The sequence below is a fragment of the Helianthus annuus genome, chromosome 12 (assembly GCF_002127325.2).
Source record: "Helianthus annuus cultivar XRQ/B chromosome 12, HanXRQr2.0-SUNRISE, whole genome shotgun sequence".
Classification (NCBI taxonomy): Eukaryota; Viridiplantae; Streptophyta; class Magnoliopsida; order Asterales; family Asteraceae; genus Helianthus; species Helianthus annuus.
The window spans coordinates 56,082,097-56,107,491 of NC_035444.2; the positions used below are offsets into that span (position 1 = coordinate 56,082,097).

A 25,395-nucleotide genomic window follows, 5' to 3' on the forward strand; every position below is an offset into this window, starting at 1 on the left:
CGCGGGCGGGCATAGGTGTAATTTTTATTCGTCCAGGCATGCCTGGTACATGCTCATTTGTCCTGAAAAATTACAATTTTGCTCTCAGTTTAAAATTATAGTATTTCCATTGTTTTAGTTTTTTTTAGTAAAAGTTGGTAGTGTTTTTGTTTTAATTGGTTGACTCGATGTAATTTTTTTGAGATCGTGTTATGAGTAGTATGTACAAGTAACCGAAACATAGACATTCATGTTATGAGAGATAAATATTCGGCTTATTGCCCCGCAACGCGGGCGGGCATATAACACATATGCTACACACGTGATAAACTATAATTAAAACTGTTATTTTGCACCAAATTACTAAAAACTAATGGTCAACTCATCTATATCTATCTATATATATAAATGAGATGTGATTTGGGCTAGGTGGCATTGGATTTGGGACATTTTTGCTGATGTGGCAACTTATATTTTTGAGTTTAGGAGGGAATTCTCAAATGCCTTCATCATTCACGATTTTAACAAAAAAGTGGTGGGATCCGGCTGTGATTCGGGTCACCCAATATTAAAAAACGGATCCTATATATCATCTTTACCAGACCACCATATCTCATAACCTCGCTTTTCACAAACCCTACATACCATTTCCTAAATCTGCTTCTTCGTTTTTCAGAGATTCATCGTCCTTAGGTATGTTATTATGTCATTCCTTCTTTGTTTTCGTATTGTTAATCTAATACATCTTTGATTTTTTTTCGATTTCATCAACTATCTTACATATTCAGATGAGATTCATAAGGACGACAATGTTTTGATGCTTTCTTCATCTTCATGTAAATGCTATTTGTTTCATGTTTCCAGATTTGAAGAGATCGATTTGTTTGCTGTTTAATAATGATTTACGATGTGTTTTGTCATATCTAGGGTTTGCTTGTGGTCTTTCGTATCCGTCAAAACCCTAATCGACCGGAGAAATCGTCAAAAGTTCTTCACAACATGGTTAGTTTCTTTTCTCAATTTTGTTATTCAATCATCTTTCATCCACATTCAATTTTACAAACCCTAAAGCTCATCTACGGTTTCATCTGTAATTAGATCTTATACTGTTTATTTATGTTATTAGATCTTATAGGAACTTTTTTTTTGTTCAAAACCCATTCGGCAGATCTTAATCATTTTCGTTGTTATTTGTTTGTAGATCGTTCCACATAATTTGCAGGTATGTAATTTATATTAGATTGTTATTTATTGTAAATGTTTAATGTGAATTTTTGATGATTTTTATGTTTTTTTTTTGTTGATCGAACCTGTTATATGTAAGTTTAATCAACAATCTATAAAAAATTTGTTCTTCATCTCCTTCTCCGCAGATGCTTATTGTTTGATTTTTCTTTTTTTTTTCGTTGTTTGTTGATGATGATTTTGTATTATCCGATTCCAATCATATGAAATGATATTTTGTTGATGTTTTGATTTTATTCTCATGTTACTCATATTTTTATTTACAGTCTTTTAGTTTGTTGTTGATGATGATATGTTTTGATTGTGTCCGATGTTTTTTGATTGTGTTGATGAAGATTTACAGTGGTCTGATATTTTTTTCATCCGGTATAATGTTTTTGTATTCGGAATATTGATTTTGTTTCTAAAAAATAAATATTTTTTATTTTTTTTAAACCGTTTCTTTTTATTTTTGGATTTGGAAGTTTCTCAATTGAGTAAATTATCTTTTAAAGCTTATTGATTGTTTATTTAGGAATATTGATTGTTTTTCTATAAATACTTTACCGTTTTATTTTTTTAAAAACCTTCTTATATATTTTTCAGATATGCATCCCTTGCACAACAGTCCTTCATTTTTAAAGCTTATTGATGAAGATGACCCGATATTTTTGGTACGTTTATGTGTATTCTAATTACTAATCATATTTTAAGTAAACTGATATTTATCTTTTTTTTATTTTGTTTTAAACTTATTGCAAATAAATGGTGATTTATATTTAGTATGATAATTTATGGCATTGGATGTTAGTGATATAATTTTCAGAATTCAAATTTAAATTTTAAATTTTGTGGTTTCTATTTTAAATTTTAAATTTTAAATTTAAAATTTTGAGCAATTTTAAATTTCGTTAGTGATTTATTTTTAGTATGATAATTTTGCGGAATTAAGGTTTCTGTTTCTATAAATAAATGGTGTTACGTTTTTTGAAACCTCAAATTTAAAATTTTAAGGTTTCTATTTATATTTGCGGAATTTAAATTTTAAATTTAAAATTTTGAGCAATTTTAATTTTCGTTAGTGATTTATTTTTAGTATGATTATTTTCCGGAATTAGGGTTTCTATTTCTATTTCCGGAATTCAAATTTTAAATTTTAAGTTTTGAGCAATTTTAAATTTCGTTAATGTTTTTTTTTTTTTTTTTGAAACCTCAAATTTAAATTTTAGTGATTTATTTTTAGTATGATAATTTTTCCGGAATTAAGATTTCTATTTAAATTTTAAATTTAAAAGTTTTCCATTAATGTGTTTCATTTTAAATTTCGAATCTGTAAATTGAATTTAAATTTGAAAGGTTAGACTTTCCTAATAAGTTTGCTTGATTTACGGGATTGGATATTAGTGATTTGATTTTCAGATTTTAAATTTTAAATTTTAAATTTTGAAGTCAATCATTATTTTAAATTTAATTTTTGAAGTAAACCATTATTGTGTTTGATTTTAAATTTTGTATGCTTTGAAATCTTGATGTTTTTTTATGAGATGCTTTGACTATATTATTTGTAATTTTAGGGATGCTTCGAGTCTTTGACTATTGTTTTTGTACTCGAGTTGCATATCTCACAAACTTTTTGTGTTTTGTAATTTTAGGTGAAGAGCTTCTTTCAGACTCCTTCCCCTCAAGGAACTATTGAATGGGTTCCTATGAGAAGTTGAAGAAAAGGTATATCTTGCACTGTTTTGTGAGTTATAATTTTTTGTATTTTAGTTATAATTTTTGTATTTAATTAGTTTTTAATTTTTTAAAGATGTCTTTAATTTCTTTTTAAATCTGTTTTTGTTTCTATAAATAGATTAGTGTTGTTAAAGATGATTTTTGTATTCGAAATTATGATTCGGTTTCTGTAAATAGACTTTGTTTCTATAAATAGATTACCATTATATTTTTTTTAAACAATGGTTACTTCCTTTGCAGTTATGGATAATGAAAACAACGCTCCTTCGTTATTAAAGTCGATTGAGGGCTATGATCCTATATTTTTCGAATTGTTCGTCGACCAAAAACAGGTTAGTTCAGTTTTGTTGGTGTTGTTTGTTTTTTGATATGTATAGTCTTTCTTTTTTATTTTTGTCTTTAGGTGTTAATATGAAATTTTATGTGATTATCTTTTGAAATTCTTATGGTTTGTTTTGTGAGTTATAATTTTTTGTATTTAGTTATGATTTTTGTACTTAGTTAATTGTTAATTCTTTAAAGATGTCTTTAATTTCTTTTTAAAGTTGTTTTTGTTTCTATAAATAGATTAGTGTTGTTAAAGATGATTTTTGTATTCGAAATTATGATTCGGTTTATGTAAATAAACTTTGTTTCTATAAATAGATTACTGTTATATTTTTTTTAAAACAGTGGTTACTTCCATTGCAGTTATGGATCATGAAAACAACGCTCCTTCGTTGTTAAAGTTGATTGGGGACTATGATCCTATATTTTTGTTATGTTTCTTAAGTTTTCAGTTTTGTGCACACAATAAGTTATTGCAACTTATATGTTTTTTTTTTCGATTGATAAGAAATACCATATGATTTTGCAACCTTATTGTGGTGAGAACAACTTTCATATGTCAATGTCTTAAAATTATTGATGATGATTTATCATGAGTCATTGAGTTATAATTTTTGTATTTAGTTAGTTGTTAATTCTTTAAAGATGCCTTTGATTTCAATTTTAAAGTTGTTTTTGTTTCTATAAACAGATTACTGTTGTTAAAGATTATTTTTGTATTCGGAATTATGATTCGGTTTCTGTAAATAGACTTTGTTTCTATAAATATATTACCATTATATATTTTTTAAAACAATGGTTACTTCCTTTGCAGTTATGGATCCTAAAAACAACTCTCATTCGTTGTTAAAGTTGATTGAGGAATATGATCCTATATTTTTGGTATGTTTCCTTAGTGATTTGATTTTTAAATTTTAAATTTTGAAATCAATCATTATTTTAAATTTAAATTTGAAAGTTTTCCATTAATGTGTTTGATTTTAAATTTCGAATCTGTAAATTGAATTTAAATTTGAAAGGTTAGACTTTCCTAATAAGTTTGCTTGATTTACGGGATTGGATATTAGTGATTTGATTTTCAGATTTTAAATTTTAAATTTTGAAGGAAACCATTATTGTGTTTGATTTTAAATTTTGAATGCTTTGAAATCCTGATGTTTTTTTTATGAGATGCTTTGACTATATTATTTGTAATTTTAGGGATGTGCTTTTATTTTGATTCATTAGGTGTTTATTTTGGATGGTCCGGAGTTTTTGGCTGCAACTATGTTGGACAGAGATATGCTTGCTATTGCTGTAAATTGGTACCATGTCGGTTGGTTTTGCTTGGTAAGGTTAGACTTTCCTAATAAGTTTGCTTGATTTACGGGATTAGATATTAGTGATTTGATTTTCAGATTTTAAATTTTAAATTTTGAAGTTAATCATTATTCTAAATTTAAATTTTGAAATAAACCATTATTGTGTTTGATTTTAAATTTTCAATTTCGAAGTCAATTATTATGTTAAATTTAAATTTGAAAGTTTGCCATTAATGTGTTTGATTTTAAATTTCGAAACTGTAAATTGAATTTAAATTTGAAAGGTTAGACTTTCCTAATAAGTTTGCTTGATTTACGGGATTGGATATTAGTGATTTGATTTTCAGATTTTAAATTTTAAATTTTGAAGGAAACCATTATTGTGTTTGATTTTAAATTTTGAATGCTTTGAAATCCTGATGTTTTTTTTATGAGATGCTTTGACTATATTATTTGTAATTTTAGGGATGTGCTTTTATTTTGATTCATTAGGTGTTTATTTTGGATGGTCCGGAGTTTTTGGCTGCAACTATGTTGGACAGAGATATGCTTGCTATTGCTGTAAATTGGTACCATGTCGGTTGGTTTTGCTTGGTAAGGTTAGACTTTCCTAATAAGTTTGCTTGATTTACGGGATTAGATATTAGTGATTTGATTTTCAGATTTTAAATTTTAAATTTTGAAGTTAATCATTATTCTAAATTTAAATTTTGAAATAAACCATTATTGTGTTTGATTTTAAATTTTCAATTTCGAAGTCAATTATTATGTTAAATTTAAATTTGAAAGTTTGCCATTAATGTGTTTGATTTTAAATTTCGAAACTGTAAATTGAATTTAAATTTGAAAGGTTAGACTTTCCTAATAAGTTTGCTTGATTTACGGGATTGGATATTAGTGATTTGATTTTCAGATTTTAAATTTTAAATTTTCAAGTCAATCATTATTTTAAATTTAAATTTTGAAGTAATGGCAATCTGAGTCTGATTTTTTTTCGTGATTAATATCCGCTTGAGTAACCCAATCTGAGTCTGATTTTTTTCGTTAACGATTCTGGTAAACTTTCCCGATTTGGGTTTTCTGCAAGGCTAATCATCTAAATTAATTTGTTATTTTTATGGTTTACCATTGCATAAGTTAGTATAATTTGTTGACAAAGTTTTGTTTTGTGGGATAGTAGTCATAAATTGAGTAATATTCAAGGTTTATGTGTTTTTATTTTGATTCATTAAATAAGATGTGTTTGAGTAATATTCAAGGTTTATGTATATATGAGATTTTGTTGATTGGCATAAGGTGTTAGATAAGATGTGTTTGAAGTTGTGAAGATGAATAAGTGAGACATGTGTAGCAGATATTAGTGAGTGCACAACACATTAGTTAGGGTTTTGAATTATTGCTACAGGTTAGTGATGTTAGAGATTGTGTTTTGAGAAATGTGTAGATTGAATTATGTTTGTGTTTGATTGTGACACCTTTGATTGTGTATGAAATTGCTGGTTATATGAGATTTTGTTGATTGTAGACAAATAAGTTTGAACAATTAGATTCACATTTAAGTATAAAAAATGAGAGGTTGTTATAATCTGAATTATATTCTGAACGAAAAACTGAAAGAAAAAGGAAAAAAAGAATAATTTAACACAGAGAAAAGAGGATAGAGAGAGAGTTGCCACATTTTTAAAACCAAAAATATAAGGTAACCATGCTTCTAAAATCTACTATACTTTTTAATAATATTTTGTGGAAAATGGACTATATTGGGTAGGTAGTCAAACATGGTTTTTAGGGTCAAAACGGCTGTGTTGGGTTGACTCGGGACACTTTTATGAAAAACTTGATGTTTCTGACCTTAATAAACCATTTTTGTAGATGACCAATGTATATCTCTATTTGAGGAATGCTCCAAAGATCCAGAGCCGATTGTTTCATAGAGCTGTGAAGTTGCGTTACACATACTGGATTTTGAACGATCCGACAAACCATTCGAGATACTTGGAAGATTAAGTCTCTTATCTGGGTGGTTGTTACAGGTTTAGGATGTTAAATGATTTTGGATGTACTCTGCGATGTCGATGATGCAGAGATGTTGGTGAAGCTCAGGTTAACAACTTCATGTGTATATTTTAATGAATAAAGTTTTTGTTGTTTATATTTTCTAATTTAAACTTTTAATTAACTTCTAAAATTAGTTAAATGAGTTTGTTTTGCAGGTTCGAACAACTTCATGTGTATATTTTATTATAAAAAATTAAAGTTTTTTTTTTTTTGTTTCATGGGTCGTTCAGAGAGGCAAGTTTCTGCCTCCCGTTCTTGCCCGAAGTTTCTAACCTTACTCGCAACCCATTGACTACAACTTTCAATTCAAAACAATTATAAAAAATTACGTTTGAAAACATGTATTTTTATTTTATTTAATGACATAACTCGATTAATATAAAGTAAATTTTTCTACCCGCGAAGTTCGCGGGTGATAACCTAGTATTTAAATAACCAAATTGCAAGTTTTCGTTTACTATTCTTCCATGTTGAACATTTGTCTAAAGCAAATAATTATTTCCCCCTTTTTAATTTACTATTCTTCCATATGTTCACATTGTTTAAAGCAAATAATTATTTCCCCCTTTTTAAATGTTTGAAGCAAATAATTATTTTCCCCTTTTAAAGAAATAGGAAAAATTCAACTTGAGTTGCTATCTTAACTAATCATTTACAAAACGTGTTTGGCCTAGCGGAAATGAGCTCTAAAACAGGTTCGAGCTCGATTTTGTTTAAGCTTGACTTGATTAAAGCATTTAGCAAGTTGTCTCATGATGAGTGTTTCGGTTCGTTTTCACCAATATATAGAATGGCGATATGTTGTGAACCAAAATAATATCTATATTTATATAAGAGGTAATGACGTTTTTCGTCCCTGAGGTTTATTGAAAATTCAATTACAGTTCATTAGTATAAAAAATTGCCAAAACAGTACAAGGACTTTCACTTTTGTAACAATTACAGTCCACCCTCACTAACCCTACAATTATTTTGTTAGTTTATCTGAAATGACCAAAATGCCCATGTTATTAAAACTAAAGTATAAATAAACATAGAGTTAGTTATGCTTTTCGTCCCTGTGTTTGTAGAAAATAACTATTACAGTCTATTAGTTTAAAAATTTCCAAAACGATACGAGTAGTTTCAAAACTTTCACCTTCAATTCACCAATACTGATGGTTAACGGGTTCATCTATCAAATATCCTTGACTCTATTCTTCACTCTCTCTGTTTCTTCAGATTCAGAAAGAACATCACCTGCTTCGGCTTCACATCTTCTCCACTTTATCCATCTTCATCATCTCACACTACCACTATCTAATCCCACCTCCAGCGGCCCACCCATCCCCCCTTCGCTGCTAAAACCACCCCCCCCCACACACACACAATATTTATATTTACTACATATACATTTTTAAGTTGAGGGAATAGTGCCAGGCAGCTTGCCTGACACTTCACTATTGGACCAACCTATTTTTAATTTAAATTTATTCTCAGTTTAAAATTACGGTTTTGGCCTTTATTTAAAATTACGTTTTTGCCCACAGTTTAAAATAAAATTATATTTTTGCCCTTGGCTTAAAATTACGATTTTGCCCTCAGTTCAAAAACTCATTTTTAATTTTATTCCCAATTTAAAATTACGGTTTCGCCCTCCGTTTAAAATTACATTTTTGCCCCCAGCTCAAAATAAAAATATGTTTTTTCCTCTAACTCAAAATTACGATTTTGCCTTCAGCTCAAAATTACGTTTTTACCAACAGTTCAAAATAAAACAATGTTTTCCCCGTAGCTCAAAATTATGATTTTACGCTCAGTTTAAAATTATGATTTCGCACCCAGTTCAAAATATAATTACGATTTTGCCCTCTGTTCAAAATTATGATTTTCTTCCCATTTCCTACATCTACATTTACCATGGCAGGGAATAGTGTTTCCCTGCCATTGGTCAAAATGGGTGGCCGGCAATACACCATTGGACCAACCAGTTTATTATTTTTTACCCACTTTAAATTTACGTTTTTTCCTCCAGTTTAAAGTTACGTTTTCGCCCCAAGTTCAAAAAGTAATTACCCTGTTGCCCCCAGCTAAAATTTACAAATTTGCCCTCGGCTCAAATATTACGATTTTACCCTCCGCCAAAATTACGTTTTCGCCCCAACTCAAAATAAAAATATGTTTTCCCCCTATCTCAAAATTACGCTTTTACACCAGTTTATTATTTTACACCCACTTTAAAATTACGTTTTTGCACCCAGTTAAACTTACGTTATTGCCCCCAGTTCAAACTAAAATTATGCTTCTGCCCCCAACTAAAAATTACAATTTTCTACTCGGTTCAAAATTACGCTTTCACCCTAAATTCAAAATTACATTTTCCCCCCAATTCAAAATAAAATTATGGTTTTCTCCTAGCTAAAATTTACGATTTTACCCCCGCTAAAAATTACGATCTTGTCATCATTACTGTTCTTTTAATTGGTTGAGAATTATTCGGCTATCGCCCCGCAACGTGAGCGGGGCACCAACTAGTTGGATACATAGAACTAGTTAAAACTATGTTAGTTTATTCTGATCCCTGTTAATGATGGGCCAAAAAGTAAACGTAACTGGTCAAGGCCCATGACCTTTAGCGTTTCAGCTTAAACAAAACCCCCAAATATCATTCAACGCTTTTCACTTTCAGACAAAACCTAAAAATCCTCTATCGGAAATACAGCAATTCAAATCGGAGATGACGACGGCGACCACTAACGGCACCACCACCACCACCACCGCTATCAAAAACCCTAAGAAGACCAATCTCTTAGATCACAACTCCATCAAACACCTACTCGATGAAACTGTCACTGAGGTAACACCAATTTGACTCTAATTCATAAAATTCAGACTCAGATTCAGTTACAGTTCGTTAATTATACTTCGATCGTTACGTTTTATTGTTTATTTGTACCAGATCATTACCGTTTGTTAATTATGCATCTATTTCACTCAAGCATCTCGAATTTTGAGATTCAGATTCAGTTACAGTTTGTTAATTATGCATCAATTTCACTCACTCATCTCGAAATTTGAATTTCAAATTCAGATTCAGTTACAGTTTGTTAATTATGCATCAATTTCACTCAGTCATCTCGAATTTTGAATTTCAGATTCAGATTCAGTTACAGTTTGTTAATTATGCATCAATGGCTACATGTTGTGTTCGTTTGAACCAGTTCGTTTTTGTTAATTATGCTTGTTCGTTTGAACCAGTTCGTTACAGTTTGTTAATTATGCATCTATTTCACTCAAGCATCTCGAATTTTGAATTTTGAATTTCAGATTTAGATTCAGTTACAGTTTGTTAATTATGCATCAATCGTTACATGTTGTGTTCGTTTGAACCAGTTCATTACAGTTTGTTAATTATGCATCTATTTCACTTAAGCATCTCGAATTTTGGATTTCGAATTCAGATTCAGTTACAGTTTGTTAATTATGCATCTATTTATCAGTTACATGTTGTGTTGTTTTGAACCAGATCGTGACGAGCCGTGGTTACAAGGAAGATGTGAGGATGAGTAACGTTAGGTTGTTGATCGGAGCTATTATTATCGTTATCGCTCTCTTTGCTCAGTTTTACAACAAAAAGTTTCCGGAGAATAGGAATTTTTTGATTGGATGCATCGTGTTATATCCTTTTTTAGTGTGAATTTGAATTTTATGTTGTGGTGTAGTTGTTTACATAATAGAGAAATGAATATTCATTATGTTTTATGATTGAGTTTGTTTGATCTTTGACTATGGCAAGTATGTGCTGTTCAATGGGATATTGCAGCTGATTGTCTACACTAAGGAGAAGAATGCATTTTTGTTTACATATCCTCCTGCTGTAAGTTTGTTTCTGTTCTTACTTGCTTTGGATTGATAATTGATTTGATAGTCAACTGTCAACCTTTAGTGAATCCATTGAAGTCCTAACATGGTGTGTCTTATAGGCTGTATTCTGATGCTATCTGTATGGTGATCGTGTAATGCTTTCTTTTAGTTAGAACTCAAAAGCAGTGGAATTTCATTTACTTTCTACACGAGTGTAAAACCTGGAATAAATTTGAAATATTATGCTTGAGTTGATTTATTCTTAATTCTTGAAGGCTAGCAGTAGGATCTGGCACTGTTTGCCATATAGAAACTTGAAACTTACAATGTTCTCTAGTCAAGTATGCTGCAGTTTGAGTAAATTGGGTGTGTGTCTTGGTTTTTGGTTGATGTAAATGTTTTGTTGATCTTTCAAGTTTCACACATATGTATCTGCATGGCAGCTAGCAGCTACGTACCTAGATGTGGCTTGTAGTTTGGTCTTTCTATATCTGTGTGTGTGTGTTTACAAGATTGAGTTTTTCTTCTGGAACCGTACAGTATTTAACTTATTGTGAATTCTGGTGATTGACGTGAATAAATATTATCTAATTTTGAAGAAACAAGGTCAGTAGAGAGAAATCTCATCCCTCTCAGGAAAAGGTAATCACCAATATGTTTCATGTCACTTGTTAAGGTTGTTAAGTGGCGTTTGGTTTGTTATTTGGTATAAGTTTGAAAGAAAAGGAGAGAAAACTCATTCCTGGCAATAGGTTTGAAGAAAGTTACTCATGCTTCTTGGATTTTATTAATCCATCCCCTTAAAACAAGCACAATGCATAATGAAAGTTTTTCATTTGTCATCTCTAGTGAAATTTCAGTATTCTGTAATAAGAGTTTTTTAACCTTGTTTCCTGTAATCTCTTCATAGGCATGCATTGCACCCTACTGTGCAAATAAAAAAAAATTGTAGCATGCCAAGGCTCGGGCTACAGTTATCTAAAAAAACAGATGCGTCATTTGAAATTTTAGTGCCAAAAAGTAAGTTCAATGAACATGTAATCACAACTTAAAGCCAAAATCAAGGTATATTTTAAGTAACTTTTGCGATGAGTAGTTGAGTAGAAACGACTTTAGCAATGAAATCACAGTTTCAGCTATGATGGTAACATTTAGATGTTAGAAATGCAAGTTATTTTTTTGCGTATTTATGAAATAGTTAGGCTTTGAAATTTACTGAATTTGATTGTTGCGAATGTCGAGTTGTGTACATTAGGAATCAGCAATATGTTTCTTTTCTACTCTTGGGTTATTTTACCTCTTGTTTTCATAAAATTATCTGTGCTTTTTTTGTTATGTTGAACATCAGTTTTTCTGTTGCTATTATCAAATGTAGGTTTTAAAGTAGAATTACTGCACCATTGCATACAATGGTCATGGACTCATGGCTCTATGTCAGTTTGTCCAAAGGCCCATACCTTTTAAATGCACACATTATGCTGAATGTTAAAAGGAAACCACAATACTACATCATTGTATGAGGAAGTATTTGAGTTGAGCAATTTCATGTATTTGTTTTCGCAAGATATATAACATTACGCGTACACTGTACTTGATATGGCACATGAGATGTGTTTATTTTTTATAACATATTGGTATCCTTTTTCATTCATCAAGTTTGTTACATTGGCAGGGCTCAGCTTATAACAGCACTGGCTTGATGGTATCTTCTAAGTTGCCCAGATTCTCTGACATGTATACCCTCACGATAGCCAGCGCTGATCCTAAATCTATTTCGGCAAAGCCAACTGTGGAGTTTACCAAAAGCGTCACGAAATGGTATCTCTCTCTCTCTCTCTCTCCTTTACACACACATATATACATATCACACACACACAGGCATGAATCTTTTTGCCCTCATTCGTATGATATTCAAGTTTCCGGATTTAGGTTATAAGTTGCCAAAGGTGTATTCTTAATGCATCAAGGCTTCTAGGTCATTCATTATAAATATGTATATTATTGTTGGGATAGATAGTGTACCTTTTTAATCACATTCGACATAATTTTTTGACAGAAAAATGTAAAGTTTGGAAAAAGATGTGTCCCAACCAACCCAATCTACAAGTGTTTTAACCTGTTCTGACTTGTTCTCTATCTACAAGTGTTATAGGACTAGTGGGTTGTTTCTAAAGTTGCGTATATGTGTTTTGCAGGTTCGCAAAGGATGGTGTGTTGGTGGAAGGGTTGTTCTGGAAAGACGTGGAGAGCCTAATAAATGACTATGCTAACGAGAAAAAGAGGAAGTGAAAAATCAACTTCATAAAAAAATAATTGTGATTGATAGGAGGATGACATATGCGACATTAAAAACTTGTAGAGGTATTTTACCAAATTGATTTCAATCACAACGTATAAGATTAGCGTGTTACTCCTATTGCCAATTGATTTAGAATGAATCCCCATTTAGACTTATGTGTCTAGTTTATTGAGGTGCGAGTTAAATGCGGTAAGTTCTTTTGGTATCCCAAGCACGAAATTATCTTATGTTTTAAAAGATTATATGATCTAAAAAGCCTATGATACTGGTTGAAAGGCGCTCAATGTGTATTCAAACAGCAAAACGAGTATAACTTGAAGCGTGGAGATGGATGTAAATGTAGCGTAGGGTAATCGATAGAAAAACTCAAAATCATGAAGTGTGTTGTATTTTTATATTGAACTATTGAAGATTGTTCATGTTTTAGGTCGATTTGATCCAATTAACACCTTTCAATGTTGAGATTTAGGGTTTTTGTTGACAATATATGTGTATATCGTCTTGTAGATGATTTGATCGACCTTTGTTAACTAAAATGATGTCATCTGAAGTTTCAAGCAAAGGTAACAAAGACACGCTTTCTTCTTCGTGTAGAAATGACGGAGTTGCTGACGTCACCACACCCACTAGTCGGGACCACCATGCCGCGTGGCTCCATCACCAAGGGCGGCGGCCGGCAGTTTTCTAGAGAGACATGAGAGAAGAGAAAGAGAGGATAAGGTTTGGGTTGTTTGGTTGTGAAAAATGATAGGAAAAAAGAAAATTTTAAATATACTAGTTAATTACTAACCTATCCTTATTTGCAAGGCACATGCTATGTTTAACTGAAAATTTTAACTAGGTTAGGACCAAAGGACGTAGGATGTAACGGATTTTGCAAATAAATGACTGTGAATGTAATTATTGAAGTTATCATAAAGAAATGAAAAATGTAATTTACCCAAATAAAAAACATGGTAATTTAGTTATAATCGTTGAAATGTTAACACAAGATGGTTGATCGTGGTATTTATCTTATGTTCTTGCCCGGCTTGACAATTTTTGTTAATTAATTAAACATGAAAATTGAAAACTATGTATTACTTAATGAAAACAGTGATAATGATAATTACTGTTAGTGGTATTTGATAATTACTGTTAAGTGTTATTTAATTATTTATTGATAATGATAATGGATACGCGTAGACATGACTTGTTCCTTAATAACATACCCAAAACACAGCTCCATTGTGCTAAAAATGTATCATATTTCATCTCATATTGAAAACCAAAAATAGGCAATTCATCACTCGAAAACATAATTAGAAATAGTTTGTGAATGTGAAAAGGAGATAAAATGGTGGATCACCAATGGTAACAAGAGGAAGGTAGAGCTGTTTACTAATCCATCAAAAATACAGTTCGCAATTCCATTAGGTTTATATTAATTCCTCTCACGGATGTTATATTCTGGTGTAAATAGTCATGTGCCTTGCCCATAAGGGTAGAGCAAAGGACAAAAAAATATGACAACATATTAATGTAAAGGATCATTTCTGTAATTTTCACAGTTGAAACACAATTCATGTAAGTTGATATAAACTAAAAGATGAAAACCGTAGAAATTCGACGTAAAATAAATATTTCACTACGTTCAAATTTGTAGAAAGAAGTGTACAGATGTGTATAAGTCGTAACAAGTGGCGTGTTATAAATGTGACAAGAAATGAACAGACAAATAATTAATTCTCCACTCACTCATCAATGTAACCGGACCGGTTATTGAACCACCTACCGTACATTAGAAAAAACAATTGGTGTGATCTCTCAAAAAAAACTCCTCATATTCCCGTGAGGAGAGGAGTCGTTATCCCAAATACGATATTTTCTCTTACAGGGTGGACCCCTCTTTAGCTTTCTTTTCCTATACGTCTTGGGACCATTTTCATTCTATTCTTGAATGGCTTCTTAAAAAAACAGGATATGACAAACACAAACTATGCCCACTCGACAAACAATATGACAAACTTATATCAAAATAGGATGACACGCCAGCGGAATCATATTCCATATAATACCCAAACCTTCAACAGATTATCTGCTATTTGACAATCACATCACATCAAGCTCATAATAAGCCAACCCAAGCCAAGGCGAGTCTTAAAACAACTTTTACCAGGTTCGAACCACAGCATTTTGAAAATTTAACTGAGCTAAGTTAAAAAGGTAATCTTTGCTTCAAACTAATAACTAAATTAGATGATACCGGTTTTATCACGTTCATGGGTTAAGCATGCTGGACAGATTAATTAACATACAAATTAAGTAAAATCAGTTTACGAGTCACCTAAGGATCACCTACCACGGACGTTGAGCACACGCCTTTCACTGTTGATTTCATCGTCTACGTTTCCATCCAAACACAGACCATTGTTATTCACACTCATTTCAGAGCTCGCATTGCTGCTAGTGGCAAGAGGAGAATCTGAAACACTGACGGTTCGACTTCTTGCGGGACCAGTTCTCACACTGTACATTGATGACGCTGGAATATTATTCATCAATGGCCTCAGGTTACCTGGTATTGTTCGCCTTATATCCTGTTCCAAACAAAGTATAGTGTAACTTTTGTCATTCACAGTACAGCTTCATTAGTTTGCAAGAAAAAAGCTACAAATGATGAAAGAAGCATACCATATGTCGCATAGCCATATCCAACGACTTCTTCGATAGTGATCTCCCAAACCCGGAGCTATCAGGAGATGACTTGGCAGACAAGTTACTATGCGGCGAATGTTTATTATCTTGCTTTGGTGGAACCAGTTTCCTCATGTTTATCACCCTTTCAACCATCTTTGTTCCATACAAACCAGGATTCAGATTATCATTAGCTTTAGCATACGCACGGTTCAACGCAGGAACAGGAACCGAGCTTCCACTACTATGAATCATACCATTAGGCAGCCGTCCTCTTGACGGAGAACAAGATTGCCTTCTAACCCTTCCATTAGCCACAGGCTCAACGGATGAAGACCGGCTACTGGGTGCACCCGGCCTTCCCCTTGTAACCGAAGGGGGCCTATCAGAAACTGAAGTCCGTAAATTTGGCGGTGCGTCAAGAGAGTAACCGGGCATCTCGTGAGGTTTCCATGGTTTCGGTCTTACACTAGGAGAACTAGACCGTGGCGGTGGTGGTGCACCGCCACTTCTTGTTGTATTTGCTACTGGTTTTGTGACAGTAGGAGTGGATGTTTTTGTTGAGGTTGTTAGTGTGGGTTGCCTACGGGTTGGTGTTGCAGCCCGTGATGCGGGTCTGGTAACGGGTAAAGACGGTCTACTTGTGGGAGTTGAAGACCTTGCAGTAGACCTTGGTGTAGGTGTAGAAGATCTAGCTGGTAGTGTGGGCTTAGTTGAACTTGAACCCATGGTGGGCCGAGAAGTAGGAGTTGAGGATCTTGTCGGTCTAGATGTTGGAGTAGAAGTCAGTCTTGATGCTAGGGTAGAAGTCGGTCTAGATGTTGGGGTAGAAGTCAGTCTAGATGTCGCGGTAGAAGTCAGTCTAGATGATGGAGTAGAAGTCAGCCTAGATGTTGCGGTAGAAGTTGGTCTAGATGTGTTCGAAATTGTTTTGGTTGAGTTTGATATCGACCTAGTTGACGACCCCAATGCAGGCCTTCCGGTGGAAGTAGAGGGCCTTCCGGTGGAAGTAGCAGGCCTTCCGCTGGAAGTAGCGGGCCTTCCGGTGGGAGTAGCAGGCCTCCCGGTTGGAGTAGCGGGCCTTGAAGCTGGGCCTCCTGAAGAGGAGGGCCTACGGAGTCCGCTACTTGAAGTATTCAATCCAGGAGAGGACACTTGCTGCCTAGATACCAAATTATTCCTACCAGTAGCCTCTGGATGATTGTTTGATAGCTATAGCAAGCAAGCAAGAAAACAAATTATTAATTCAGGATGTATGCAAATTGCTATCGCTATAATACAAAATTTATATAAAGCTACTGCGTATAAAACAAGAATTGTTGTTACTCGAGATCTTATTGCAGTAGGACGAGCTTTGGGTGATCCTGCTTGAGCCACGACCGTTTTCTGTGATTCCATTTCTAATGAAGGGAAAAGAGGCGTGCCAGGAGGTGTCAAAAGCCTGAAAACATAAACATTGTTCGCTAAACAACAACAAAATTAAACAAACTATATATTATTATTATCCCAATACTCCACATAATGTGATAAAGATGACAAGTTAATCATAAAACCGAAGACAATATAACACAAATTACCATTCATAATCATTTTTATCATTCTCAGAGTTGAGAAACTCATCAGCACCGGTCTTTCTAGCAGGTATGGCTGTGGGCATACTAAACATATGTGAACTTCCTTCAACCGATCCTACAAAACCAAACATAATAGTTTATAGATTCCATACATATATAGACCATCATCAAGTTACATATTCAATCAAATTAACCATTTAGAGCATCATACTTCCAGTGGTAACTAAAAATCATAAAAAAAAATACAACTAATTGCTTGCTTATCCTCATTTCATCTCAAACAACTATCATAAATACCAGATATCATATTGTCGGATTTTTAAAAGCCCCACACACACACACCACAACCCTAGCTGGTTTATAATTTATTAACAAATTATAAACAATAATGTATATACAAAATGACAAATATATACAATTAAAACATAATAAAAACAAGATGAAATTAGCAAACTACCAAGTGATGAATCAAACTCATCTTCAAACAGCAACTGATCACGTTCATCTCGTTTCCTCATTTCCAAAAACAAACCTAACTCATCTTCTTTCTCCTTCACTACAGACCTCCTAAAACTCCCCATCATTTGCTGCTGCCGTTGCTTTTCCGGTACCGGCATTTCCTTTTCAGCCGCCCTAAAGCTACGATTCATCTCCACAAATCCACAATTTCTACAACTCCGAAACCCTAAACCCTAACAAAACACATTATTTTCACGAAAACCAAAGCACGCGCCTAAATTATTAGCTTCTAAACCCTAATTTATGAACATAGGGTGTAAATGTTTAGATTTTCAGCTGCAGATCTGAAAATCGAGCTGAAATTGTTCTAATGCGAAGAACACAACATTTCGGAATCTATTTCTTTTTTTCTTTTTGAAGCATTGGAAGCTGTATATGAATTAACTGGAGAAGTTAAGAAGAGATGCATAAATAGGTTTACGTGAAGATGAAAATGGAGGTTTTAGAGCAGTGTTTACGTGAAGATGAGAGCTAGCTTTGAGGTTTGACGTGTGAGGAAGATGAGTTTTTTAGAGAGAGAAAGTTTGAAGGAGTCGAGTCAATTTGAAAGCAGGGGGGAGAGAGAGAAAGAGGGAGGGGCAGGTGATGTAAATAAGGGATGCTACAAGGGTTTTTTTGTTTTGGGTTGAATAAGACAAAATGGGTTTTTTTTATTTGGTGAAGTGTAGTCACCTCACCTTCTCCCGAAGGAAACGCAACATTATTATCTCCAATGCAAAGGCGTCCTTAGACGCCCTTGTCTGCCTAATCAGCTGTCACATCATATTCTTACAAATCCTTAAAAATTCTTAAAAACCTCCAATTCACCTCCAACCATACAAACATTCTTACATATCCTTACATTTTACACATCATCTCCCATTTTTTCTTTAGGTTTACTTACTTAAATTATTAAATGTATTTAAATTATTACATAATTAGATAATTAATATAAGTAGCCAAGTAATATCAAAAAATAAAAGTAAGTAAAAACATAAAAAGCAAATGAATTAAAGGTTAGTGAATAAGAACCCGTTAAAAAAAAATCACTGTTTTAGAAGTTGAAGTTTTATAGGTTGGTAAACTCTTAATGGTAAATAAATGTATGGCTTTAAATGAAAAGTTAATAAATTAGTTTAATTCTTCTTCAACAAATGTTGAAAGAAAAAGTATGATATAAAGAATGTGGCACATTAATCAAAATAAGTGAAGTCCAAGGATTTATCTTTTGGATAGATTAAAAGCAAATGTTCTCCATTGGGTCCAAAAGTAAGGATTTTTGCCAAGTCATCTTGGATGAGATTAAGGATCTCCCATTGAAGATAGTCTTATTCCATATATAAATTATCAACTTTCTTTCTTGTGCATCATGAGTTGTACTCCATGCTTAAGGAATTTTTCAAAAAAAACCATTGATTTTCCACTTTCAACCTTAAAGTTTTATCTTTTACATTTTAATCCATTACTTGATTTTCCACTTTCAACCTTAAAGTTTTATCTTTTACATTCTAACCCATTTGAAATTTTTACTTTTAACTCAAACTTTTTCATTATTTGTAATTTACCACAACACTTTATTATTTACAACTTTGGTCATCCATACTTTTTATCTTTCGCAAGTTTTTCGTTTTACGTTTTGTTCTAAATATTACGAGTTAACTTGTCGTAGCGTGCATGTGAGGTTCAACGTTTTTGCTCTATTTCTCCATACCTAAAGTTTTATCTTTTACATTTTAATCCATTAGTTGATTTTCCACTTTCAACCTTAAAGTTTTATCTTTTACATTTTAACCCATTTGAAATTTTTACTTTTAAGTCAAACTTTTTCATCTTTTATAACTTACCACAACACTTTATTATTTACAACTTTGGTCCTCCATACTTTTTATCTTTCGCAAGTTTGTCGTTTTACGTTTTGTTCTAAATTTTACGAGTTAACTTGTCGTAGCGTGCATGTGAGGTTCAACGTTTTTGCTCTATTTCTCCATATTTGACAGACCCGTCGCAACGCGTCCATTTTTTCCCTTTTGAAAACTTCACCGCAACGGGCGGGTTCTAGATCGACTAAGTTATTATTTTCTACGTTTTACGTTTCTGGTTAATTTCTTCGCATTAACACACTGTAACGGGTGTGCGTGGTTCAACGATTTTAGTCTTCTTTTCGTTCAGTGTAATTTTTACCATTTTATCTATTTTATTTACGATGTTGAGAGTCGATGTCGTTGTGGCATTGGTGCTACTTGGCACGGTTTTACTAACGTTTTTAACCTATTAAATTTTTTACTAAAATTTGTTTCGGTTTACCCCTATACTTCCTTTACTTAAAAACTATTTTTTGCGTGCATATTTTATGTAATGTATAAATATGATTTCTTCTGCATTCCGACGTAAACTTTTTTTATAGACGAGTCAGGTCAAATATAATACGTTTTCGTTTAAAGAAACCATTTTTACGTGCATATTTTTATGTACGTTTCGTATAAATTCAAGTTATTGTTTGATATGAATTCCATTTACTTTACGTTTGATCCAATGACAATGCTTATACAGGTTACACTGAGTTCAACTGGATACGTCGAAATGTGTGTTTTCATATGGTTAATGCATCATATAACGTTTGTACTAATCCATTCAATGTTTACGTTGTACCCGCGCCGCAACGCGGGCGGATCTTAACCCTAGTTTATTTTATTTTACAGTTTATATATAAAAGATGATTTTTATTATTTTAAGGTTTTCACTTTTTTTACCAACTACAGTTGATACATTTTTGTTTTTTGGGATTCAACATGTACCTTGTCCTGGGGACGTGTGAATAGTTAAAATTGGTATCAGTTTAATTTATTACGATATTGAAAAAAGTAAAAAAGAAAACCAAAAACTAAAGTCGTAATATAATCAAAATGATATCTAATGTTTGGTTTGTTGAGCAAAACAAACAATTCTAATATTCATCAAAATTACTTAATTATAGTTCATTCACTTTGTACGATACAAAAACACATGTTTAACGGATACTAATGTATGTTTTGATCATACCAATATCGATACTGATACTATTGTCAACTTGTGTTGAAGTCAAACTCACAAGATCATTTTTTGGAAAAATCGACCTACTTAATCTAGTTCATAAAAATGCGTGTGATCTAAAATAGCTTCCAACAAGGGATGGTAAGATGTATTTCGAACAGTTAGGTTGGGTGGTATGGGTAGCGCCCCCTCCACCTCAATCCAATAGCGCCGACATGCCCATTTCTTGGGAGCTATAGGGGGGCATTCTCTCGTTCGCCAGCGAGCGAGAGTGATGAAAAAGGGTCCTGGTATCTGAATCCCATCTTCCAGGGTTCTATTTTCACGATGGCCTAATTCATATTCAATTCATTAGGCCCGCGTGAAACTAAAAAGGAGAGATGCGCCTAAGGCCTGTTAGGAGAGTGGAACAAAATGGTTCTCATTAGAGAAGCACGAGGGGAATGGCTTAAGTGTCATTTGTGAGCCCAATAACGAGTGTTAAAAGGAGAGAAAATGGTTGGGTCCATGTGCATAACCAATCAATGTGTTTTTGTTTTTGTTTTTATTTCTCTTTTTCCTTTTTTTAATTAAGAATGTATTTATTCCATTGCATGTGTGTTTAGGGATGATAATAGGCCGAGTATGGTTGACTCAAGGGTTCTTGCTAAGACTGCTTTCTTTCTTCCGTATGTGAAATTTTCCTTTCAAGCAACCACATTCAGCAGTGACATCGAAATGTGAGATTGAAACTTTTTCCTTCGCTTTATGGACTGATCAGCACCCCTTTGGTCGACTTCTTTCTTCTGCTTCTTCAATAATCCCAGGGGCTTTCACTTCGACACGCGGTTTTAGATCCTCGGGAAATCCCTTTTCTTAATACTCTTATTCCCCTTTCATCCGGCATCTCTCTTCGAGCGGCAGTGCAAGCTCGGAAGAGAGGTTGAAAGCTTGAAACAAAGAAAGGAGCGCCCTTGATCCTTGCCGGATGTGCTTGACGGTCCCCCATAATACGCTCACTTGGCACGTAGGCGGTGAATCGGGTTGAAAGTGAAAGTCGCCAAAAACCCCAACCCCTTGACCCAGTTTAATCGGTGAATATGCTTTGTAAGAAAGGCCAGTAGAGCCCAAGTATGAACCCGAACTTCATTCCCCTGGCTACAACTGATTTCATTCATTCATAAACTCGCTTGAACGTGCCATCAAGAGCTCCAGCTGCAAGAGGATAGGATCTTTTTAGGCAGAATTGAGTTTCCATTAGAATGGTGAAAATGCTTGTACGGAGGTGCATACATAAAGGTTTGGAACTTTTGATTATCTGAATCTTAAGAACAGGACCCTACCTTATTCTCTTTCTATCTTGACGAAGGCTGGAGGGGTGGCGGAGCACCCCCGACCCCGCTATTACCTTTCTCCATTCCGCCTCCTTCTTTGCTTTGTTCCAATAGAGTCTAAGGCAAAGCTAAAGTGGTTCGTATCCTTGTAAGGCTCAAGCAGTTCAGAAGATTCATCCCTCATTCAATCCCCTTTGCTCCAGCTTTCATCTAGAAAATGTTCATGACTGGTTCCTAAGCTCATGTGAATTGCATAATTCAGTCTTATGGTTAGTCATCAAGGACAGGAAAAGTCATCCATGCATCTTCTTTCTATCTTGACGAACTTTCTATCTTGACGAGACCATAGCATGTTACACGAAAGCGCCGTAGGCTTGGGCTCGAAAGCAAGAAGCAACGGGGCATCTCTATCCTTTTTTGGGGGAAGAGAGAGGGAAGAAGCTGCAGCGGCACCTCACGAACTTTAGACAACAAAGATCGCATTTTTTTCACTTATGGGGCACTTCGTCAGCAGTGGTTCGTTTAGAAAAGTCTTATTGCTTTCGGAGAATCTGATTCTACTTTCATGCCACCTTTCACTTCCCCGTGGCATTGCCTTTGATTCTGAGACTAGTGAAAGAATTGAATTGCCTTGAACCCCCTCCTTCTTGCAAACAATTTATTCTGCCTGGCCCGGTCGCCCTACGCGACAATCTCCTCGATTTAATCAACTATGTTTTCTAATGTAGGTTCTGGAGTTCTAACATTTGAATTTCTCTTACATTCTACCCAGTGTAAAATTGTAACACCCCGTGTTTTCGAATGTCAAAGTCAAAGTCCAAGTCAAGTTTGACTTCTTTGACTGTAATTAGTCTATTTTATGTTTTGTATTATGTGGAGTAAGTGTTGTTTATCAAAGGAATCAAAGTAATCGAATGTTTAATCGACGCGAAACGTTTTACGACTGTGAATAGTAGGAAGTAACAATGCGATAAAGTTAATAAATCAATAACCAAGCTAATCGAATCATCAATCGAACTCAAAACTCGAATTATGCGAATTTGGTGTTATATTACGTGTGTGTGTGCCTTATGTGTTACCTGTGCATATTTACTTTATGCTATGTGTGGTGATTAATCGAATCGAAACTCGAAACTCAATCGAACTCAATCGAAATCGAAATCGAATATGGAATGTAGATGCTTGTATGTAGATATAGTTGTAACACCCCGAAAATATAAAATTGTGATTTTATATTTTAAAATGGCAATAAACGAAATAAACTAACTAGGAATAAAAATAACCTAGTTAGTTAACTATCTTGTAGTAACATGGAGTTTGAATAAAAACATCTAAAATAGAGAAGAACTAATAGATGAGGGGCCAAAGATGTTAAAGATGAAACTAGTTTTAATAAAAACAAAAAAAAATATATATCCAAACACACATTTGAGTGTGTCTGGAACGATCAAGAACACAGGGGGCGACCAACTCACCCTCAAACCCTAGTTTCAACCATTTGATCAAATTGAAGGCTCTAATCTGTTCCAAATCAAAATCCAAACATAAAATAGTGATCACCTTAGTAAAGGGATCATAAGGTATGTAAAATTTCATGATTTGATTCCATCTTGAATTCTAGATGAACACATGAGATTCGAAATTGAGCTTGAATGATTGTTGTTTGGATGAAATTGTAATGAAATCATGTCTAGGAGTAAACCCTAGTCATTGGTTGTTGAATTAGTGCTTAAACTATGAAATTCATGATCATCCATTTTGTGTGTTTAATGGGTTTTGTAGAAACATGATGAACATTAGAATCATGAGTAGCAAACTAATACTATTAGAATTCTATGAAGTTAGTTTTGATATTGAAGTGTTAATTAGACATCAAATTTGGAAAAGGATGTTAAACTTGGTAAAATAACTAGTCATGAAACTAGATTTTCTAATTTGATAAAAATCATGCTTATTAGGTGTTTGATAAAATGCCTAAGAGAAACCAAAATGTTGAAATTTCGGACAAAAACGCATGTTTGATTGATATGGAAAATTATGCGTTGCGTATGATAAAAAGAGTTCTAAACGGTTGTGGTTGAACTCTATAGGCAAAGAAACTGAGTCTTCAAGCAGACAAGCCGGGGCGATACACGCTTGAAAGGAAAGCTTTGAAGGTACGCGACTTGTCGCCTCGTTACAATTATGTAGATAAGCAGAGTCGTAATATGTCTATTGTTGTTATAGCGAAAATAGTTGCGTTTGGTGAGTCTAAGAAGTGATGTAATTCACTCGACAAACCAAACGGGTCAAAAGAAATAGTTGAAATAGGTATGATGTCGAAATAGTGAAATTGAAACCCTTTGGTAAGTCTAAGAAGTGATGGAATTCACTCGACAAACCAAGCGGGTCAAAATAAATAGTTGGTTAGATATGTTTATTGATAATATCGCTTAATTAGTCATAATGGGATGTAAGTAAGGTGATGTAATTCACTAGATGAAGAATGTGTTAAAATAACGGTCGAAACGATAGTGTTGGGAGTTGCTCAAACGTCACTCGTTAAATTGAGTTATAAAAACAGAAACTGTGGATTAGAAGGGATACGTTAAGGTCGACAAACCCAGGAATGGGTAATTATGGTTAGAAAGCAATGTCGACGAATTATGAAGGTATGTAACTTGATCCGTTACATTAAGTAAATTTGATATAAGAACGTGTATGGTTGTGTTTAGAATAAATGTGGTGTTGATTGAAGTGACGATGTTCACTACTTGAATTTAATAGGTTAAGAATCGTTTAGAAATCGTTTGGTAGTCATTATAATGGAGGATTCCATAGATGAGCCAAGCGGGTCGAATAATTGTGTAATTAGTTGTGTTGGTGTTTAATAGTTAGCATTTGGCGTGATAATCACAAGAGCATGAAGCCATGAGATTGGTAACAAAATGCCGGTGATGTTAAGCCCCGGGTGTTGGGTAAAAGCGCCTTACGACTTACTATTGTTATGGTAGTAAAATTTGCGTAAATATAGTGGGTCAAATATTTAAATAGAGATTTAGCGATTCAGCCCGTAAACCAAAAATTTAGGTATAATAATTATGGTAGGCACGTCGGTAATTTAATTACGGACGTGTAGGAAAAAGAATCACTAAAAATGGACTTACGGATCATAAGTTATGGCGATTTTAAGTTGGGATTTGAATAAACATGGAGTTGGGTATGTGCAGCAACAGTTTTAAGCAACATGCTGTGAAAAAGGGGGCTAGGCGTCACGCGAGGCCCCTAGGCGTCACGCGACGCCCCCTAGTTCCGGAAAAATTTTATTTTTTGTTGTTTTGGCCCATGGAACTTGTTTATACCCATTCTAACATTATCAAAACTAACATTTGATGTGGTTTTGACCTTAGGTGACGTTGGACTTAATCCGGATGGCGATCAAGCATGTTTGAAGAACCGAACACGAACTTTTGAAGCTTCTGCAATTTCTTAAATATGTTTAAAACAATGTTTATGTAGTTAACACTTAAATACTTGTTTTGGGATTGTTAATCTAG

General features: G+C 33.5%; 2 protein-coding genes and 3 long non-coding RNA genes across 6 annotated transcripts; 4 read left to right on the plus strand and 1 right to left on the minus strand.

The window, feature by feature from the left end:
* The first annotated feature begins 603 nt into the window (after positions 1 to 603).
* On the plus strand, positions 604 to 974 carry LOC110896718. The gene is made up of 3 exons (XR_002568112.2): positions 604 to 672; positions 768 to 815; positions 907 to 974. It is a non-coding gene; the product is annotated as an uncharacterized LOC110896718 (long non-coding RNA).
* A 99-nt stretch (positions 975 to 1,073) lies between these two features.
* On the plus strand, positions 1,074 to 2,885 carry LOC118484708. Its single transcript, XR_004874116.1, has 3 exons — positions 1,074 to 1,201; positions 1,810 to 1,877; positions 2,856 to 2,885. It is a non-coding gene; the product is annotated as an uncharacterized LOC118484708 (long non-coding RNA).
* On the plus strand, positions 2,886 to 4,653 carry LOC110896717. 2 transcript variants are annotated; one of them, XR_002568111.2, is made up of 3 exons: positions 2,886 to 2,928; positions 3,181 to 3,272; positions 4,495 to 4,653. It is a non-coding gene; the product is annotated as an uncharacterized LOC110896717 (long non-coding RNA). The 2 variants fall into 2 exon arrangements; XR_004874117.1 differs by lacking the exon at positions 4,495 to 4,653 and adding an exon at positions 3,631 to 3,686.
* A 4,616-nt stretch (positions 4,654 to 9,269) lies between these two features.
* Positions 9,270 to 12,923, plus strand: LOC110894967 (probable signal peptidase complex subunit 2). Its single transcript, XM_022142226.1, has 5 exons — positions 9,270 to 9,462; positions 10,132 to 10,283; positions 10,401 to 10,482; positions 12,142 to 12,287; positions 12,665 to 12,923. Exons 1-5 carry the CDS (start codon positions 9,343 to 9,345, stop codon positions 12,756 to 12,758), a joined length of 594 nt encoding a protein of 197 aa, XP_021997918.1. The 5' UTR covers positions 9,270 to 9,342; the 3' UTR covers positions 12,759 to 12,923.
* Positions 12,924 to 14,961: 2,038 nt separating this feature from the next.
* Positions 14,962 to 18,109, minus strand: LOC110894966 (mucin-1). The gene is made up of 5 exons (XM_022142225.2): positions 17,476 to 18,109; positions 17,022 to 17,133; positions 16,771 to 16,885; positions 15,442 to 16,656; positions 14,962 to 15,347 (listed from the first exon to the last, which is right to left on the minus strand). The coding sequence occupies exons 1-5, from the start codon at positions 17,666 to 17,668 to the stop codon at positions 15,102 to 15,104; spliced, it is 1,881 nt and encodes a 626-aa protein (XP_021997917.1). The 5' UTR covers positions 17,669 to 18,109; the 3' UTR covers positions 14,962 to 15,101.
* Between the last annotated feature and the right edge of the window lie 7,286 nt (positions 18,110 to 25,395).

What these genes read in the sequence shown, in the direction of transcription:
- LOC110894967 (XM_022142226.1), top strand. Translation starts at nt 9,343, where the DNA reads ATGACGACGGCGACCACTAACGGCACCACCACCACCACCACCGCTATC. An exon ending in TCGATGAAACTGTCACTGAG is followed by an intron (nt 9,463 to 10,131) that starts GTAACACCAATT and finishes GTTTTGAACCAG; the next exon opens with ATCGTGACGAGCCGTGGTTA. An exon ending in ACCAAAAGCGTCACGAAATG is followed by an intron (nt 12,288 to 12,664) that starts GTATCTCTCTCT and finishes TGTGTTTTGCAG; the next exon opens with GTTCGCAAAGGATGGTGTGT.
- LOC110894966 (XM_022142225.2), bottom strand. Translation starts at nt 17,668, where the DNA reads ATGAATCGTAGCTTTAGGGCGGCTGAAAAGGAAATGCCGGTACCGGAA. An exon ending in TGAGTTTGATTCATCACTTG is followed by an intron (nt 17,134 to 17,475) that starts GTAGTTTGCTAA and finishes TTGGTTTTGTAG; the next exon opens with GATCGGTTGAAGGAAGTTCA. An exon ending in CTACTGCAATAAGATCTCGA is followed by an intron (nt 16,657 to 16,770) that starts GTAACAACAATT and finishes TGCTTGCTATAG; the next exon opens with CTATCAAACAATCATCCAGA.